This window comes from Lathamus discolor, chromosome 6, assembly GCF_037157495.1.
Source record: "Lathamus discolor isolate bLatDis1 chromosome 6, bLatDis1.hap1, whole genome shotgun sequence".
Classification (NCBI taxonomy): domain Eukaryota; kingdom Metazoa; phylum Chordata; class Aves; order Psittaciformes; family Psittacidae; genus Lathamus; species Lathamus discolor.
Window position 1 is genome coordinate 10,709,513 of NC_088889.1, and position 18,955 is coordinate 10,728,467.

The 18,955-nt window shown below is 43.0% G+C and overlaps 1 protein-coding gene across 6 annotated transcripts in view; it reads left to right on the forward strand.

Moving 5' to 3' along the window:
- Window positions 1–18,955, forward strand: part of MIDEAS (mitotic deacetylase associated SANT domain protein) — a 63,838-nt gene that overhangs the window by 26,305 nt on the left and 18,578 nt on the right. For all 6 annotated transcript variants that reach the window (XM_065685327.1, XM_065685330.1, XM_065685325.1 and 3 more), the window contains 4 exons: window positions 4,766–6,454; window positions 12,592–12,909; window positions 13,632–13,977; window positions 14,442–14,508. In XM_065685327.1, the coding sequence (XP_065541399.1) occupies window positions 5,000–6,454; window positions 12,592–12,909; window positions 13,632–13,977; window positions 14,442–14,508 (2,186 nt within the window). In that variant the 5' untranslated portion in view covers window positions 4,766–4,999. The remainder of the gene's footprint in view (window positions 1–4,765; window positions 6,455–12,591; window positions 12,910–13,631; window positions 13,978–14,441; window positions 14,509–18,955) is intronic.

The window sequence follows — 18,955 nt, forward strand, 5'->3', positions numbered from 1 at the left end:
GGAAGCCTGCTTAGTCACAGAGCCAGCAATGCTCAGCCAGTGAAGCTGCTAAGTGTGAGCTTTCCTGGAGCATAGTCATCCTGCAGCTTGAGTATCTATCACTTCAGTTTAAACTATGGACTTTTATTATTAGGATGAGCTAGAAGATACTTTCCTGCAGTTTTTCTATATAGATAGAAATCCTAAAAAGCTGGTTTTGTGATGTTTTGTTTTACTATCTAGTACTGGATGCACCAAATTATCTTCTTTTTTTTCTTGGTGATCTTCTAGTTTTATTTTTTGCATGCAGTTGGGAGAATTGGGATGTTCAGTAAGTGTGCTTTGTTCAAAGTAGCTTAAGTCTCTTCCTCACTCATTTTCACTATCTTGGTTTTTGTGCTGCTGCAACTTCAGTTGTTCTTCAATCCTTACAGTCTTCTCAAGTGACAAAGTAACTTTCCTAAGAGGCATGTAATATTTTTTAGGACTCTCTTTGTGGAACACACAGGTACATATTCTTTTTCCCTCCTTTAGGTCGCCTCTGAATTTACTGGGGGTTTTATAAGCTTTGCATCCGAAGACTTTTGTTATGTCTCTTTCCTAAGTAAGGTGCAGTTCTAAACTGGTCTGAATTAGGCTTTGCAATGCTGGTGGCTTCTTATCTAGTAATGGAAGAAAGAGAGCCGCTGTCCACACAAGTGGACGTTTGAAGAGCTGTGCTAATGCAATGCTTCCTTGCTAACCTCAGAGCCCTTTCTCTATATACTTGTGTGTGTGGATACTTGTGCGTGGTAGTTGCAAATCTCAGTCACCACTATTAAGAACAGCATCAGCTGTTCTTGTGTTTTTTAGAAGGGTTAAACCAAGGGCTCTTGAAGTGGGATGTCAGCGTTTGGGCAGTTTTAAGTTTAAATTTGATCTAGCAGCAGTATCTTCCGATATACAGAAAAACTTGCATTCTTTTTATCAGAATCATGCGACTGATCAATAATAAAGGCATGCAGAAGCATCAATGGAAGAAAAATGTTACAAGGTTGTCTGGTTTGGAGAGAAAAATAGCTTGTGATGATTTCAGAAAAAGGAAGATACTGTCAGAAACCCCTTTTAAGTCATATTACCTCAGGTATTGTGGTTTCTATTTATGGCAGTGCTGCAGAAAGCAAGGAGAGAGTGTAACATTAATGCTCCTGAGGGGCACATAGCAACCTTTCCACCTCTACATTTTTGCTACCAGGGATTTAAGTTTCCTACAGTAGGATGTTTTTCCTCTCCTAGTGAAGTTTTGATAATAGGAAAAACTTTATGAAATCCTCATTTGTGTACTAGTTGCAGTTTATACAGAATTTTCCATCTCACGTGACCATAATTTCTCCTACAGTTATTTTTGTTCTGTTCAGAGAGGACTGGAAAATGAGCTGAGATGCTGTGCTTGGAGGAGGTAGAACGCCCTGGCTCCATGATAGAGGGTGGCAGAGATCCATGGTTTGTAGCCAGGGCAAAGTGGGAAGCAATGCAGAGGGAACAGCTATGTAACAGCCTGAGGAAGTGAGTCACGCTCTGAAACACAGGCCCATGGTTCCAGTAGCACTGAAGCCAAGCTTGGCCTCTGAGGTGGAAGTTGCGTAAGTTCATTTAAACGCTTTGGCTTTTCCTCCTCCTCATGCTCCCAACCCCACCTTGGTATTAAAATCTGCACTGTAGCCATATCCGTTTAGAGGAAGCTTCAGTTACAGATCTGCAATGTGCTGTATGCTTTTGGTTTATTATTTTTCATTTTATAGAGAGAGATAAATGGATTGCAGGTTTTATTGGAGGAGATATGGGTGTTAGTCTTACCTGCTTCACTCAAGAGAAACTTGATTTTATAGCAGAAGGGACGCAGCAAGAATAGGTTTTTAACAATTTATTGAAACCTTTCTGAAATACATTAGCAGTGTGATTTGAAGTGGAACAGGGTGAGTATTGAAAAGAGATAGTAATAAAGATGCTCTAACTTAGAATCATAGAATCATAGACTAGTTAGGGTTGGAAAGGACCTCAAGATCATCTAGTTCCAACCCCCCTGCCATGGACAGGGACACCTCACACTAAACCATCCCACACAAGGCTTCATCCAACCTGGCCTTGAACATTGCCAGGGATGGAGCACTCACAACCTCCCTGGGCAACCCATTCCAGTGCCTCACCACCCTAACAGGAAAGAATTTCCTCCTTATATCCAATCTAAATTTCCCCTGTTTAAGTTTTAACCCATTACCCCTTGTCCTGTCACTACGGTCCCTGACGAAGAGTCCCTCCCCAGCATCCCTATAGGTCCCCTTCAGGTACTGGAAGGCTGCTATGAGGTCTCCATGCAGCTTTCTCTTCTCCAGGCTGAACAGCCCCAACTTCCTCAGCCTGTCTTCATACAGGAGGTGCTCCAGTCCCCTTATCATCCTCGTGGCCCTCTGGACTTGTTCCAGCAGTTCCATTTCCTTCTTATGTTGAGGACACCAGAACTGCACATAATACTCCAGGTGAGGTCTCACAAGAGCAGAGTAGAGGGGCAGGATCACCTCCTTCGACCTGCTGGTCATGCTCCTTTTGATGCAGCCCAGGATACGGTTGGCTTTCTGGGCTGCGAGAGCACACTGCCGGCTCATGTTCATTTTCTCATCGACCAGCACCCCCAAGTCCTTCTCTGCAGGGCTGCTCTGAATCTCTTCTTTGCCCAATCTGTAGCTGTGCCTGGGATTGCTCCGACCCAGGTGTAGGACCTTGCACTTGTCGTGGTTGAACTTCATAAGGTTGGCATCAGCCCACCTTACAAGCGTGTCAAGGTCCCTCTGGATGGCATCCCTTCCCTCCAGCATATCAACCGGACCACACAGCTTGGTGTCATCGGCAAACTTGCTGAGGGTGCATTCAATCCCACTGTCCATGTCAGCGATGAAGATGTTAAACAAGACCAGTCCCAACACCAATCTCTGAGGGACACCACTCGTTACTGGTCTCCAGCCAGACATTGAGCCATTGACCACAACTCTTTGTGTGGCGGCCATCCAGCCAGTTCTTTATCCACCGAGTGGTCCATCCATCAAATTGGTATCTCTCCAATTTAGAGAGAAGGATGTCGTGTGGGACAGTGTCAAACGCTTTGCACAAGTCCAGGTAGATGACATCAACTGCTTTACCCTTATCCATCAATTCTGTAGCCCCATCATAGAAGGCCACCAAATTGGTCAGGCAGGATTTCCCCTTAGTGAAGCCATGCTGGCTGCCACCAAGCACCTTGTTGTTTTTCATGTACCTTAGCATGCCATCCAGGAGAATGTGCTCCAAGATTTTACCAGGCACAGAGGTGAGACTGACTGGTCTGTAATTCCGTGTGTCTTCCATTTTCCCCTTCTTGAAAATGGGGGTTATATTTCCCTTTTTCCAGTCATCGGGAACTTCACCTGACTGCCATGATTTTTCAAATATGATGGCCAGTGGCTTAGCAACTTCATTCGCCAGCTCCTTCAGGACCCGCGGGTGGATTCCATCAGGTCCCATGGACTTGTGCGCGTTCAGATTTTTAAGATGGTCTCGAACCAGATCCTCTGCTACAGTGGGCCCAAGGTCTTCATTCTCACAGTCCCTGCGTCTGCCTTCTAAGAACTGGGTGGTGCAGTCAGAGCCTTTGCCAGTGAAGACCGAGGCAAAGAAGTCATTCAGAACCTCAGCCTTCTCCAAATCCTGTGTAGCCAGTTCTCCCGAGAGCTTCCTCAGGGGGCCTATGTTGTCCCTAGTCTGTTTTTTGTTTGCTACGTACCTGTAGAATCCCTTCCTGTTATCCTTAACATCATTAAGAATTTAATGTAAAACCTTTTAAGAATCTTAGTTTTAGGTGTCCTTATAGAAATAGCAGTGTATGTTTTAACACATTAAACCTTAATCCTGCAAACTAGGCTTTTAAAGCCTGAGTTTGTGGATAGCTGTTCTCAGTGGAAGAGGAGGGTAGCGTTGTCCTAGACTGCATGTTCCAGAAAGGCTTTCTCCTGTTACGTTTGTAGCTGTGCACCAGCAGATACTTGCTGGTGTCTGAGAGGTGCAGATACTTGCTGGTGTCGTGAGAGCAGCTGTGACAATCTGCCTGAACTACTTTTCCCATGAGTGTGACCTGAGCAGGAGCAGCTGCTTTCAGCTGTTGAAGGAAGCATCTGAGAGGGCAACAGCTTGAGCCAGGCCTCATCTTCAGTGCTCGGGTGCGTGGTAGGCAGTTCTTAATTGCAGAGCAACTGTTATGACTGGGGAGGGGCTGTGAATGATGGGCTGCCACCTGATCCTTTCCTTCAAAACACCAAATCCAGCGTCTTGTTGCATGTTTGGCTTCATTCATGTGCATGCGTGCATTTTAAATGTCTTTGGGAAATGCGGCCTGACATGTTATTTTTCTTTTGGCGGGTCATGAGGGTTCTTTTGGTTTGCGTTTCTGAGTTCAGATTAAAACCAGGTTATTCTGGCTAGAGAACGACACAGAAGTAATAGGCGAAACGAGAGGGGGTTTGAGAAAAAAACCTTCAGGATGAGCTTGAGTGATGACTCAGAAGTCTGTGTGCTGTTAGGAGTTGCATCATACAAATACAGTGTGATATCTGTTTGGTTAAACTTGTTTTGTTTTAACATTCTAGTAGGTCAGATCTGTTATTTCTTACATATATCATCCTGATCTTCATTGTCATGGGAAATGGGACAGACACATTGTAGCTTATCGTGTTTATATGCCAGTTATGTCTGATTCATTGCAATTGCTTCTCTATTTCAGGACCTGTAACTAAGTGGACCATATTGGCCTCTCAACCACGAAGCGTAAGAGTGAAAAGAAGTGGGAGAAACACGTGAAGAAAAAGGAAATGAGGCACTTTCCTCTGGACTGCTTTCCTGCCCTTTATTACTAAAACTGAATGGAAAAGAGAGAATTCTGTGCCTTTCCTCCCCCCACCTCAGGGGTGGGTGGATTGTAAATACAGTGTGTGCAGCTGGGAGAATAGACTGAACCATGAATCTTCAGGCTCAGCAAAAGTCTTCAAGCAAAAGGACTGGGAAACGAATTGCCTATTTTAATGAGCAGGAAATAGCTGTGTCATCAAAAGAACCTCAGCAGCCACTGAAGGAAGGACAGTACTATGGCCATGGAGGGAATATACCGGTCTCTCAAACTGTGGAGATTTCTCATGCAGGAGGATTAACAAGTGCCCCCACCAATATTGCTTTGATGAACTCCGTTTACAATCAAGACAGGGGAGAATCAATGATGATGCCCCAGGCAGTAACAGCTGTCAAATGGCAGAATTCCCTAATGGGAAATCGTTTGCCAGAGAGGGGTGATGGCCACTGGCAATCTCCTCCTTCTATGTGGAACCATGGTATGGTTTTTGGAGGCAACCCAAAAGGACCCCACTCCAATGCTGGTGCCCCAGGCTTCTACGGCCATGCAGAAGCCCTTAAAAGAAATCAAGAGAAAGGTGTGTTTGTGTCACAGCTGGACTTGTATGGAGATGCTGTCCAGCAGATGATGTCCCAGAAGGCTCAGCTGGAACAGCAAGCCCTAGTTAGGCAGCAAGCTCAAATGAATTCTTTTCATCAGATGCAGAAACAGCAGCAGCAGAATCAGAGTCTGCCGTTACAGCCTTTCCAACTTGCATTTGGTCACCAAGGCCAAAAGCAAGGTCTTCCTGAATTGTTACACGTCTTTCAAGAAGCCCCAGCTTCTTCCAGTCCAGCATTTACTGCTCAGCAAAAACAGCAAGCTCTTCCCCAACTACAACTGTTTGAAAATTTTTATCCTCAACAGCAGCAGCAACAGGCTGCTGCACAAGCCTTCAGCCTGCAGCAGACTACTTCCATAGCACAGCCTCATGTGGCAGCTGCAGCACCTCAGCATCACATGATGGCACACCAGTTTCAGCAAACAGAGAGGAACCAGGAACTATTCAAGGCTCTAACAGAGCAGACCCAACAGACTGTGCTACCTCAGACCCAGATTCCCTTTCCAAGAAGGTCACGGCGACTCTCCAAAGAAGGTGTCCTGCTGACCTCTGCAGGAGAAGTGTTGGCTTCCAAGCAGTCAGAAGAACAACCTAGCAATTTATTTCTGCATCACTGGCAAACACATCAGCAAGAGGTCCCATTACAGCAGCCACCTGAATCACTGGCCCACAACAAAAGCAACTATTTGCACCCCAAGAGACTGGATATGGGGCAGAAGGATGTCCTGGTCAATAGTGAGCTGTGCCAGATGGAAACAGACAGGCAAACCACAGCTCAGAATGGTAGAGATGGAGAGAAACAGGCAGCAGCAGCTGAAGAAAACACTCAGAGAACTAATGATTTTCAGGGTGTCAGAGGTGGTGTCATCCAGAGTACACGACGGAGACGGCGTGTTTCTCAAGAAGCCAATTTGTTAACTTTGGCTCAAAAAGCTGTTGAGCTGGCTTCTCTTCAGAATGTAAAGGTAAGGTGTGCATTCTTACTAATATAGTATGGTTTAGAGTACAAAATAGAGCTGAAATTAAAGTAATTTAGGTGTGTAGGCAGGATAGGGTAGTATCTTGATGCAGGAAGTGTTGTGGTACAGCAAGGGCAGCTCTGGAGTGCTGGTATGCAAGTTCAACTACTGTAATTCATAGATGCGGGACAATAGAGATCTAGTGCAGTGAAACCACCTAAGGGCAGTTTTATTTCACCAATACTGAATGTAATTCTAGCCCAGAACTTCAGAAATGAATGCTTTCAGCTTAGGCCTCAAGCTGATCAGGATTTGAGAGTACAAGTATTTTGAGTATGCGCAGTTCACCTGAGAGAACAGAATTAACATTCTCTTTTATGTTAAAAGACTGCTGTTTACCTGCCAGTTTTCCAGTTTTAGCAGTTGAAGTGGTTCTAAACTGTGCTATTTAAAAATTACAGAATGCAATTTGTGTTCAATATTTTGCAAATACTAAAAGCCTGAAGAAGCCTCACTTGGATGAAGAAGTTGTACCCAGAGTGATAAAGGTCTGTCTATGCTATCCTATTTGAGAATGACATGCAGTGAATTATATAGATTGGTAACCTGAGGACAAAGGCTGCCTGTAGACCTTCCGTAGGGCTAGGTGGGGAAGAAGCTTAGTGCTGGCTGATAAGTTAATTCACTACTCTTATCCTTTTGGTGTCCCATCAGTCTGAACTGTACAGTATGTGTTCCATGTGGCAAATGACAAGGTTCAAAATTAATTAGACTCATAATTAGGGGGAGAGAAGTGGTGGATTTTTTTACTTGGGTGGAGGGTTTTTGATGTTTTCTTTTTATATTGTGTTTTTTCTTTTATCTTTTATTGAGTGCCTCCTAGGAGTAGAAAGATTCACTTTTCTTTGGGAGCTTTGTTGCCAGAGGCTGATGAAGTATGGGTGTTAGAGCATGAGCATACTTTTACCTATAGTTTTGGCACTTGAGTTTCTGCCCAGTCAGACAACAAAGGGAAGGCAATTTTATTCCCTGTCTTGTTCTTGTCATCGTTTGTTTCCTAGTCTGTTTGTGGCCATTTTTTCCAATCCCTTCCTTAAAGGGACATGATTTTTGAGTGAAAGAACTGACCTAAGAAACAGTGAGGCAAATATCCATAGCCTAGTCCATCTCTTGCACAGCAGACAGCAACAAGTGACTGTTGATGCTGTCTTCAATCCTTTTTGCTCTAACTCCAGTTGAACAAGCAGATTTGATAGAAAACTAGTAGTAGGTAGCAGCGTGAGCAATTTACTCATACTCTCCTGGGCACTTCAGGAAGGCCTATAATTCACATTGCAGTCTGATTGCCAACAGGATGGCAAGAAACTAAATAGAGCATCTAGGAAAAGGCCCTGGGAGGTGAAGCAAGAAATTGGCCTTTGGAAGGCATGTCTGCTTGCAGCTTGGTTCATAATGTAAAGACTGAACAGAAGTGTTTTGACAGATGCTCTTTTGTTCTTTGCAGTTACACAAGCAGCTTGTTTGCTTCCATGATGGCACTAGCAAAAGAACTCTTTATGTTTCAATCTCAGGCTTTCAGGAGGATGTTTTGAGAGACGATAAAATTCTTCCCTGAGGTCTGATGGATTTTACATGCTTAAGGGGTGGCTGACATGTAAGGGAGAAAAAGAAAACATACTTACTGGAGGAGACTGGTCTGCTTCTCTTTATCAGTGTCTTTCTGTTACAAACAACCTAGAAGCCATCTCTAGCATAGGTTTTGTGAAGAACATGTAAGGCAGCCGTAGGGTTAAATTATTAATGACAGACAATGCATTAATAATTTGAACCAGTTGTTTGAATGTTCCAATGTTGGTGTGTTGCTGTTTGGACAGCAGCATATGTCTACATGTAGCATCACAACTGATGCTTTGCACCAGAGCTGCCCATTGTACTGTGCCTGCCTTTTTCAGGTGGTGCAAACTTACAGCTGCTTATAGGCTCTGCAGCAAATTCCCAGCTCTTGGTTTTATGGCTTCATTTCACACAAAATGTTGTATGTATAAACATGGTGTAGTTTGTTTTCTTTGATAATGCAGAAAACTTTTCTCAGATCTAAAATGATATTCAAAGGGTGTCTGGATTTAAATACTTAATGGAAGGAAGAAAGACGGTTTAGTGACGTGGCCTCTTTCCCCTGGCACAGGGCAAGGCATCAGCTGCCACACACATAAGGGGAAGGGTAGAGGGGGGGAGGAGGAGGAATATTTGTAGAATTACAGTTCTGGACTCACCTTCCTTCATGGACACCCTTCTGTTTGACTGCAGAGAGAAGCTGCTTTTACTGTTAGCAAGGTGATGCAGAATGCTGTCAGAGAGTGCTGTATGGACAAGTGTTTTGAAAAGGCTGGTGTGGTTTCTTGTCTGATCACAGCAGTGGCCTTGGAGCATTTCTACCAGCTGTCCCAATTGGCTTTTCTCTGTGAAATCTAAACAAGTTTAGAAACCACTTGAGGGATAAACAGGATCCGTGCCAGAATGACTGGGTTTCTGTGGACGTCTTGGAGGACTCCAGATCACTAGTTCATCCCTTGTACCTATGCAAGATTCTAAATAGAAGTGCAACAAGTTGTACTTCATGGAAATTATCCAGCAGCCCTCAAGCCTTGGATTCTGCAAGAGAGATGCTGAGCTAGCTGAAAATCCCCAGCAGTTCTGCAAAGGATTGTCCTATCCATTGTTTGGTGACTTCTTTCTGCTTACCTCTGAGTGTAATCAAACAGTTGAGAAACTATTTAGGGATCTGAAACAAATAGTTTAATTCCAATATCGGTCATGTCCCCTCTTAGTAAAATTAGGTATGTGCCATCTTTCATGAACAGAAAAGCTGTAGCGTGGACCACAGCATCTTTAAGGATGTCTTAACTATTTAGATTAAGTTCCCAGTGGTGCCTTCTCTCTTATCTCTGCTACTGTTTAGGTCTCCTTCTCTAGAAGGGATCATCTTTCCCATCATTAAGGAAGAGAGTCCTTTGCTGGTTACCTCCCAGTCTTGAAAATTAAAAGGAGCATGGTTAACTGATCATAGAGCCAGAGAAATGTGACATCTCTTGTGTGACTAGCTGCCAGAATTTCCTCCTTGTAGTCAAGAAATTAGTTCATGTCTCTTGACCTGCACATAGGAAGTATCTGAGGTTTGTAGATCGGTCAGATTTGGTGCTTGTTCACACATTCATACTGCCATTACTTGTTTGATTGCTGTTGTTCTCTCAGGTACCCAGAAAGTATGTTGGAGTGCTTGCACTAGAAACAGCTACACTAGGCAGTGGTCTAAAGAATGTACTATGAATGCACTGGTCTAACCAGTGGTGCAAAACGCTGTGAAACTCACTGCTAGGAGACCTCAGACCTCAGCATAAATTTCCCTGATGAATGGAGGCCCACGTACAGCAGCATGAAGCCATATGGGCCAGACTTGTGGAAGTATACATCTGATTCCAGCCTGTTTGTATGTTTAAAAAGGCATCCTTAGTTTGTCTTTCCAAGAGTGGTGGAGGGAGGCTACAACAATTTACAAGAGCCCCTTACTGTCCAGAGGTAGCAGTGACCCTAGTAACATACCTGTCAGCATGATGAATGTCATCCAAATTCAGAATCAGTAGTCTTATGGGAACGTACAGGTGTGTATCACCAGCCTGGAGTGAAGGGAAGTCCTCAGAGCTCATTAATTCCTTCTGCAATGGAGCCTGGGGCAGATGATGCCAGTTGTGACTTTTCAGTTGTATGTTTTATCATTGTGTGGTGGGGGCAGATATCTCCAGTCTTTGTGAAGAAGCAGTCAGACTTACAAACTGCAGTGCCACTTATGGGATAAACCTTTCTGTGTACTCTTAGTCTTACTTTAATAAAGGTCATGGAAGGAGGCAGTCTTAAATCTTCTTGATATGATTGATTTTATTTGCTCAAGCTTGGCACCTAGTTTTTTTTGAAGGCTTAGTGCTTCAGAGTGGACTCTTGATCTTAAAGCAACAAAAAAATACCAGGACTCTTATTTGGAGAGTAGCCAGAGCACTAACTCCAGGCTCTGACTGACACATCTTGTGACAACACAGTTGTGCTTCCCTCAATATAAATATACTATCAAAGTCAGACTTCAGTCTAGTGTCCTTCTAGCTATTATGGGCTAACTCTTCCTGGGCCAGCTGGAGCATGTTCTCTCATCAGTGAAGTCAGCTTTCATGATCTGTGACCACAATTAAATGACTGGGGGGGGGGGGGGGGCAGGGGTGGTGGTGTCTGAATACTTGACAGAACCTTCTTATGCTAGCTTTTAAATCAAGGTTAGTATTCTTAGTGGCACACAATGGATTCTTTTTGAGATCTTAAGTAAATCTCTGCAAAACTTTGTAAGTTCAGATAAGAGACCTCTTTGTCATACCTGAGAGAGAATGCGCCTTGGTTTCCACCTACAAAACTTAGCCATTCAGGTAGAGAGAGATGCCTTAGTAGATCATAGAATAGCTAGGGTTGGAAAGGACCTCAAGATCATCTACTTCCAACCCTCCTGCCATGAGCAGGGACGCCTCACACTAAACCATCTCACCCAAGGCCTCATCCAACCTGGCCTTGAACACTGCCAGGGATGGAGCACTCACAGCCTCCCTGGGCAACCCATTCTAGTGCCTCACCACCCTAACAGGAAAGAATTTCTTCCTTATATCCAATCTAAACTTCCCCTGTTTAAGTTTTAACCCTTTACCCCTTGTCCTGTCACTACGGTCCCTGACGAAGAGTCCCTCCCCAGCATCCCTATAGGTCCCCTTCAGGTACTGGGAGGCTGCTATGAGGTCTCCACACAGCCTTCTCTTCTCCAGGCTGAACAGCCCCAACTTTCTCAGCCTATCTTCATACAGGAGGTGCTCCAGTCCCCTGATCATCCTCGTGGCCCTCCTCTGGACTTGCTCCAACAATTCCATGTCCTTTTTATGTTGAGGACACCAGAACTGCACACAATACTCCAGGTGAGGTCTCACAAGAGCAGAGTAGAGGGGCAGGATCACCTCCTTCGACCTGCTGGTCACGTTTCTTTTGATGCAGCCCAGGATACGGTTGGCTTTCTGGGCTGCAAGCACACACTGAAGCTGGGTCATGTTTGTTTTCTTATCGACCAGCACCCCAAAGTTCTTCTCCGCAGGGCTGCTCTGAATGGTGGCTTTGATAACTTTGCATACCTAACTATCTAAAGGCTTTCCAAACAGAGCTCAAAGTTGGAGAGAAGATCTGAAACATCAAAAGGAGCATCTTCTATGGCTTCTAGATTGCACTTCTTCAGAGTTTAAGAAGGCTGAAAACAGGTGGTTTGGAAAGTTGTACTTTAACATGTAGCTTTTAAGTGACCTTGCAAATGCTTTTGAATGAAGAATGGAATTAACAGGTAGATAGTCATTTGAAGGACTAGAAATCAGTGACCTAACAGTGCATGAAGCCATTTGGTGTTACGGTAACTGTGTGTTTATTCAGTAACTCATCCTTCACTCCCGTCTCCTTGGAGCTCAATTTTATGGGGTTTCCATGAGTGTAAAAGAAAGCAGAACCATGGAAGCTGTAATACCAGTGTATAAAGTGCTGGCTTGCAGGTATGCCTTGTTGATTCTGCTGAGCAAAAGTCCTTCAGGCTCAAGCAAACAAAACTCAAAGGCTTCAGTTTTAATAACGAAAGTTGCTTCTGTGATGTAAATGAGAAAAAAAATGCGGCAAAAACGTAGCTCAATTTTTTGTATGAGAGATTTAATGAAGATTATCATGGTTCAGTCTTTCCTGGAACCGAAGTCCAATATTTGAAATTAATAACCTGCGGCTTTTGATCATTACTAAAACTGAAGAAACTTTGCTGGAAGTTATCTGGCAGGGCACAAGTTCATCTGGAAAATAAAATGTCAAACCACAGGTAGTGAAGCGAGACTGAAGGATGATGTATACAAATATTTTAGCAGTTGAGACTTCAGGCAATCCTCAAGTATTCTTTTTCCTCGAATAATTCTTTTCTAAATCCATTTCAGCTTGCAGGTTGCATTGAGAAACTTGATATACGCTCAAAGTGAGATACTCTCTGATCTATTATGTAGGTACTGCAGAACTTTTAAGGAATCTGTTTTTCTTCTCAGGAAGCAGATACTTCAGAAGAGAAGAGTGTGCTGATAGCAGCTCCAGGACCTACAGCTGCAAAAAGTGTGGTGGAATTTGCCAGTTCTTCACCAGCTCCCAAAAGAGCCCGAGAGGATAACAGCATTGTGCCTCTTATCATTCCTGTGTCTGTGCCAGTGAGAAAAATTGACTTGCAGAACCTTGGAAAAGAAAAGTCTGAGGATGGAAAGCTCCAGAGAGGCCAAACAAATGATCGAGCTCCTTGTGAACGCAAGCCTTCTGTGATAGTCACTCGGAGGCGATCTAATCGTAATACTAACATGGAAACCTCAAATCAGGTATGGATAGACTAAGAAACCAAGGATGACCCAGATCTGTAGATTTAACGATGTAGTTTTTATCCCTAAGCTTTTCTATTAAAGTTGTTTGATCTCAAGGCTTGAACTTGGAATGGATGTAGTCTGGGGACTGTGGATTTTTGCCATTGTAATATTGCTATATATTTGGACATCACCAGCTCTTTCATGGCCTACCTACGGCTAATGCTAGTACAGCCTAGCCATGCACCACTGTTAAGCAGTGATAAAGCCAGATGGTCAATAACACTAGAATAAATTGTCTGAATAAAGACTGCTTCCTCCTTACATACAGAGATGATAATAAATTGTGAGTAGCGCACTTATCTCTGTATCTGAATAAAATCCAAAATGAAGATTTCTTATCACCATTTTGTGTTAGCCTGTATCTGTACTGAGGATCTACTATACTTCTGTGTCCTCTTTTAAAGCTACCATCAGGTCACTAGGTTGGACAAGACACATATGTAGTTCTTGTAAAATATAACTTTATAAGCACTCAGAGCTAGAATTGCTACCTAATATTCCTGTGTCCATTCCATTCCCCATTATCTTCCTCCCTCTTGTGCTAACTGTTGAGACACCCTTCAACTGTCCTATCCAGACTTTGAGCTGCCATGAAAGAAAGTCATCATCTCACTGCAGTTTTTCAAAAGACCTGAGGTTTTAAAATGACACTAAGAATGTAATTTTTTTTCTAATAGCATGAAGATGCTGTTCCAAAGGATGAAGCAGAGGGCTTTGCCCGGAAACCAAAGCAGAGGCCCCGACCTGAGCCCCTCTTCATTCCACCAAAAGCTGGCACCTTCATTGCACCACCTGTTTATTCTAACATTACTCCATATCAGAGCCATTTACGGTCACCTGTCCGTCTGGCAGATCATCCTTCTGATAGGAACTTTGAGCTACCTCCTTACACTCCCCCACCAATTCTTAGTCCAGTAAGAGAAGGATCTGGGCTATATTTTAATGCTATCCTCTCTTCAAGTGGTCATTCTGTTCCACCTCCGATGACTCCTAAAAGTGCTCACAGAACTCTGCTTAGATCAAGTAAGTTCCACTTTATCCTTTCTTTCTTGGCTAATTTGTGATTAGCAACTGTGGAGTTATAGGAGGAAGATCATGACTTTAAGAAGTGTGGTTATGTGGAACTGTGGCTTCTTCATGATAGTCTGGGGAACTAGGATGGAGGAAATGCAGTGTTGCTTTCATCGGAGCATATGGTAAAATGCATTCACAAGTGATCTGCAACATCCCCTGCTGACGTTCTTAGGAATGGAAAAGGCAGTTCCTCTAACAAGATTCTCAGTGCTTTGAACTGAGGGGACAGCAAATAGTTATTACTAAGATGTAGATAGTGACTGGAAGGTAAGTTCTTGGTCATCTTAAAGCCCTTTAGCGTATGGGTACCTTTTTTGAGAGATTGATAGCTCTGATTAGATTTATAAGCTGTGTGAACAAGGTATTTCAGGTATGAAGATGAGCTGTCTGAGCAGTTTTTCTTTTCCTTGCAGACAGTTCGGAAGTTACCCCTCCTGTTCTTACAGTAGTGGGGGAAGCCACACCGGTCAGCATTGAACCGTAAGTTCCCAGTAGATTCTTAGCGTGCTAGTAAATGTGCTTCCTTTCTTCTTCCTAAACCTTCAAGCTGCTCCCTGTACAACTGATGGGTGTTTTAGAAACATTAAAGCTATTCATATTGGTGACTGAAAATTGCTTTTATTTAAAAATTACTCAACATGATAAAAAATGCTTGTTTGGGCAAATGCACCTCATAATTCTGGTGATGTTAACTGCTTTCTGTTACTGCTCTGGGGTGAAATTATTGGTTAGCTAAACATTAATCTGTCCTGTTTTGTTTAAAACAGGTTTAGAGTGAGGAAATAATGCTTCTTTAGAGGGAGGCCAAAATGTTGTATGGAAAAATGTAGTTAGCTCTCACTTGGATTGTTCAGATTGCAGGTTATCCTTGTGGTGGGTATTGGCTGCAGTGCAACTGTGAACATGACTTTGCTCCATGCTAGCGTAGCTCAGTCTTGTAAGCACTACAGCCAGTTGCATACAGTGTCCATGGCCTGAGCTAATAATCCTCATTAGTCTTGTTAGCTGGCTGTGTGCTGGGAAATTTCAGGCATATGTGAGCTCAGCAGCAACTAGGGAACGCAGTCTGAAGATATTGAAGCTGGAGTTATGAGCTTAGATGTGGTGCCAGTCTGGCTAAACCTGAGCAGAGTAGCAAAAAAGCAGAATAGCATAGCCCTTGCAAACCACCTGGAAGTATTACCAGCTAAAGTTCAGTGCTACAAAACTACAGCAAGGTAGTTCCAATTCATTATTACACCTAGGTTAATGAGCTCTTGTGAAGTCTAAACGTGGAGATGCATAGCATGGAAACACCCATATAGCATAAAAACACCCACGTGGCTCTGCATTGCTGATGCTGCAGTCAGGAATCTCTGCTCTAACTGCACCGTATCCTGTAACATTTGAGATATTTAACTCAGACTCTCCCCAGATAAATACCAGGCTGCTTTTACTTCCAAAATGGCTTATGTTTTAACTGGAGCATTTGCTGTCTGGTTTTTGAAGCTGAGTTTTCTGCACTTTTTGGCCGCAGGCTGTCCTGAGCAGAAGTTACAACTGTGAATGAACCCAGGTTATTCTTGTCACTTATGCAAATCCCTTCCAGACTGAGCCCATTCATGGAAACAAGCACTTTTGGTGTTGTTTAAATCTGTTTTGAAAATGGCTTAATCAATCTTTTTGTTGGTGGTTCATTTCACACTAATCCAGGGGAACCACCTCTTGAACAGATTTTTTGATGTGTTCCTCTCCTGATCCCCGTCTTAATGTTTGACCTGTCTCTGGTGCAGTTGTCTTGGCTGCCGTGTCTGGTTTAAATTGCTGAAGCTAATGACATAAAGTTAGCTGCAACTCTAATCTTGTGTGAAATTTTTCAGATTTGTTGCTGGAAATTTCAAACCACAGTAATTTAGTAACACAGACTTATTTCCTGTTGCCGAAAGGGTGTTATGTACAAAGAGTTGTCTTGCTGTCATCAGTTTTACCGAGCAGATGCTAACGCACATAGGTAGCCTTGACTTTTAACTAAGATACATTAACAAACTGCTGTCATTCCCTGTTGTCAAAGTAATCAGTTTGCTACTCTAAAGCTAGCTTGTGCAGCACTGTTGCGGTCAGTTGTGTGGACATCTCTTCTATAAAGGAAGTGTGGCCAGAAGCTTTTCTTTAACCATTTAATTTGATCTGTAGTGTTGACTCCATTAGACGTTGACTGTAGCTTGTGATTACCTGATATTGTGTTAATTGCTTATGCTTTGCAAGACCTGCTAATGCTTTTCAAAAGGTCATTGCATTGTGGAGATTTGCAATAGGAAATGGGATAATGAAGCTTAATTTTTCTCTTTGTGAAATAGTACAATAGGCAGCTGATGTTGCAGATCCTTGTCCTGCTGCTTTTGTAGTTCAGTTGCTTCAAAGTCTTGAAGTCACCCATCAGCCAGCCTTAAGCATAGCTGTGGTGCCTTAGCTGTGAATTGCCTTCCCAATTCACAGCCTCAATTCTGGATGCTACTACACTCAGCTGTAAACCATGGCATCCCAGGAGTACTGTTGGTGCTTACAGGCAAGAACCTTTGCTATACCGAAATCTAGGCTTCATTAGTGAAGGGATCGTGGAATAACATAGCTTGAATGGACTTCTGGAGGTCATCTGGTCTAAGCCCCTGCTTGGAGCAGGCCAAATTAGATCAGGTTACTCAGGTGAACTTCTCAGTAGGGATCTGGTTTTCCTTGGGCATTGCAGTTACAAGGGCTAATTCTTAGGCTTTTCTAGCTTGGGAATGCCATATTCTAAGATAAAAAGTAGCTTATGATAGCCTTTTGAGGTGGCCCACTTCTTTCACTCAAACTTTTCCAGTTGCTTCTCCCTCTCACAGGTGAGGCCAGAGGAGTCCTGTGTCTTAGGACACAAAATCTCCCAAATCTCCTAATGCAATAACAGGCTTTTTATCTGTTCCCAGCTGACATCAGTGTGTCAGTTTGCAGCAGTCATCCCTTTTAGGGTGGATCAAAATCCATAACTTTTTCCCTGCCCTGTGAAACTGCAGGCCAAAACAATAAGGGAGACTAATCACAGTAAGCAGAAGACTCCACATTAACCTTGTGTGTCACCTGCTGGAAGGAAGTTAGCATCAGCCTGTGCATCCAGCAGATTCTGCTTGTCCAAGTGAGAATCCCAACCCATCCATTTCAGGCTGCTGCTGAACATGTGGGTGAAGTCAGAACAAGTGTGTAGGGGAGTTATCTAATGTATCTCTTTGTTTATGTTCACATGCATTGTAAGCCATTCCCCTCAAGTGTGAGGGTGTAGATCTGGATCTGCTACAGGTGCAAAAGAAATAGTTTGTAAAATATCTTATGTGTGTTAGGAGTCAGCCATTTGTTTTGAGTGCTGGCTTTTCCTACTTACGAGATCTCATGATGCAGATGCTTACTGGAAATTGCCAAAGTGATGTGTTAAGCAGAAAAAAGAGAATGAAGGTTTTTCCTTATTTCCCTTCCATAACAGAAAATGATACCCTCTTCCTTCCTTTTGATACCAAAGTCTTCTGATGGTATTTCAGAACAGCAGAGGATCCGAAGAGGCTGGCATTTCTCAGCTGGTTTTGCCACTATTCCTTATTGTGCTAGATCATGCTTTTTCTCTGGTAATTGTATTTTCCCTCATGCTGAGGGTGAACCAAGCCAAGACTTTCCAGTGAAGCAACTCCAGGGTTTAATTATCTTGTGGGTATTGCCTGACTACTCTCTCAAAAAAAGTTTATTTATCCATCCTTTACTATTTCAGGTGCTACCAGTATAGTGCTAGTTGCCTGAGTCCTGAAAGAGGAACACTTTTGCACATTAAGCATAGATATCTTATTTCAGAATATGAGATTTTCATTATATTCTGAGTGGTCTGAGCAGCAGCTGTTCTCCACTATCGTGGTTTTCTGGCATCTTTTGTTTTCTGAAGGGTCTTTTTACTATCCTAGCTTGGACTCTTGCTTCTGGACCTCTGAATTGCATGCATAGTTGCTATATTACTGCTATGTTACGCTCTATTACTTAGAAAGTTGTCATTGGACTTACTTTGAGTTTGTGTAGCTACTGCTGTCTCAGTGTATTTTGCCACAGAGTAAGAGATGTAGAGTAATGACAAAGGATATCTGTGCTCTCACTGCTTGTTGTGCTATTGGTGTAGACCTCTAGACCTCCAAGTCTGGTAGAGCAGTCTTTTAATGTTGGTTTTTACCTATCTCTGTGCACAAAATCATGTTTGCTAGTAAAGAGTAGAATCTCTGTGGATGCTCTCTTAAAGCACGTGGATTGCATGTTGTGAAAAATCTGTGCTAATTCAGACTCTAGAAGTATGAGATTGTTGCTAAAAGAATGGGATTTGGTTTTGATACAGAATGAGCAATACCGCTTTCCTTGGTTTATATTTTCTGTTTCCATTATTAGAAATAGTTTGTAGAAGATATTAGCTTGTGCCAAGATCCTAAAGTACAAAATTTTGAGATTGATCCTGCTTTGAATGGCTAGTTGGACCAAATAGTCTCCAGAAGTCCTTTTCAACATAAAATAGTGCAATAATTCTGTAGTTATGGCTGGCAAAACATTAATACTAAAACAGGCTTCTCTTATGCATGAGGAGCAAACTTGCCGTAAAAGAAGTCTGTGTGACAGCCTCTCAAAAAGTGATGATTACTGAAAGCTAATAACTGTTCTTTGAGCAGTTATTAGGGGATCCCAATTTAAATACAATTTCAACCATTGTTGATAAGACAATGGGAACTAGTAATGGATGTAAAACCTCTCACTGTTTGAGTCATACTTACTAATGTAACCTGCAACACCTGAAAGCTGTTTGTGTTTTATGCAAGAGCCTGCTGCATTTCAGTTTCATAATTAGTGCTTCTAGCAGAGATGGAGACTTTCTGGATATTGTAAAGGGCGGCTGACT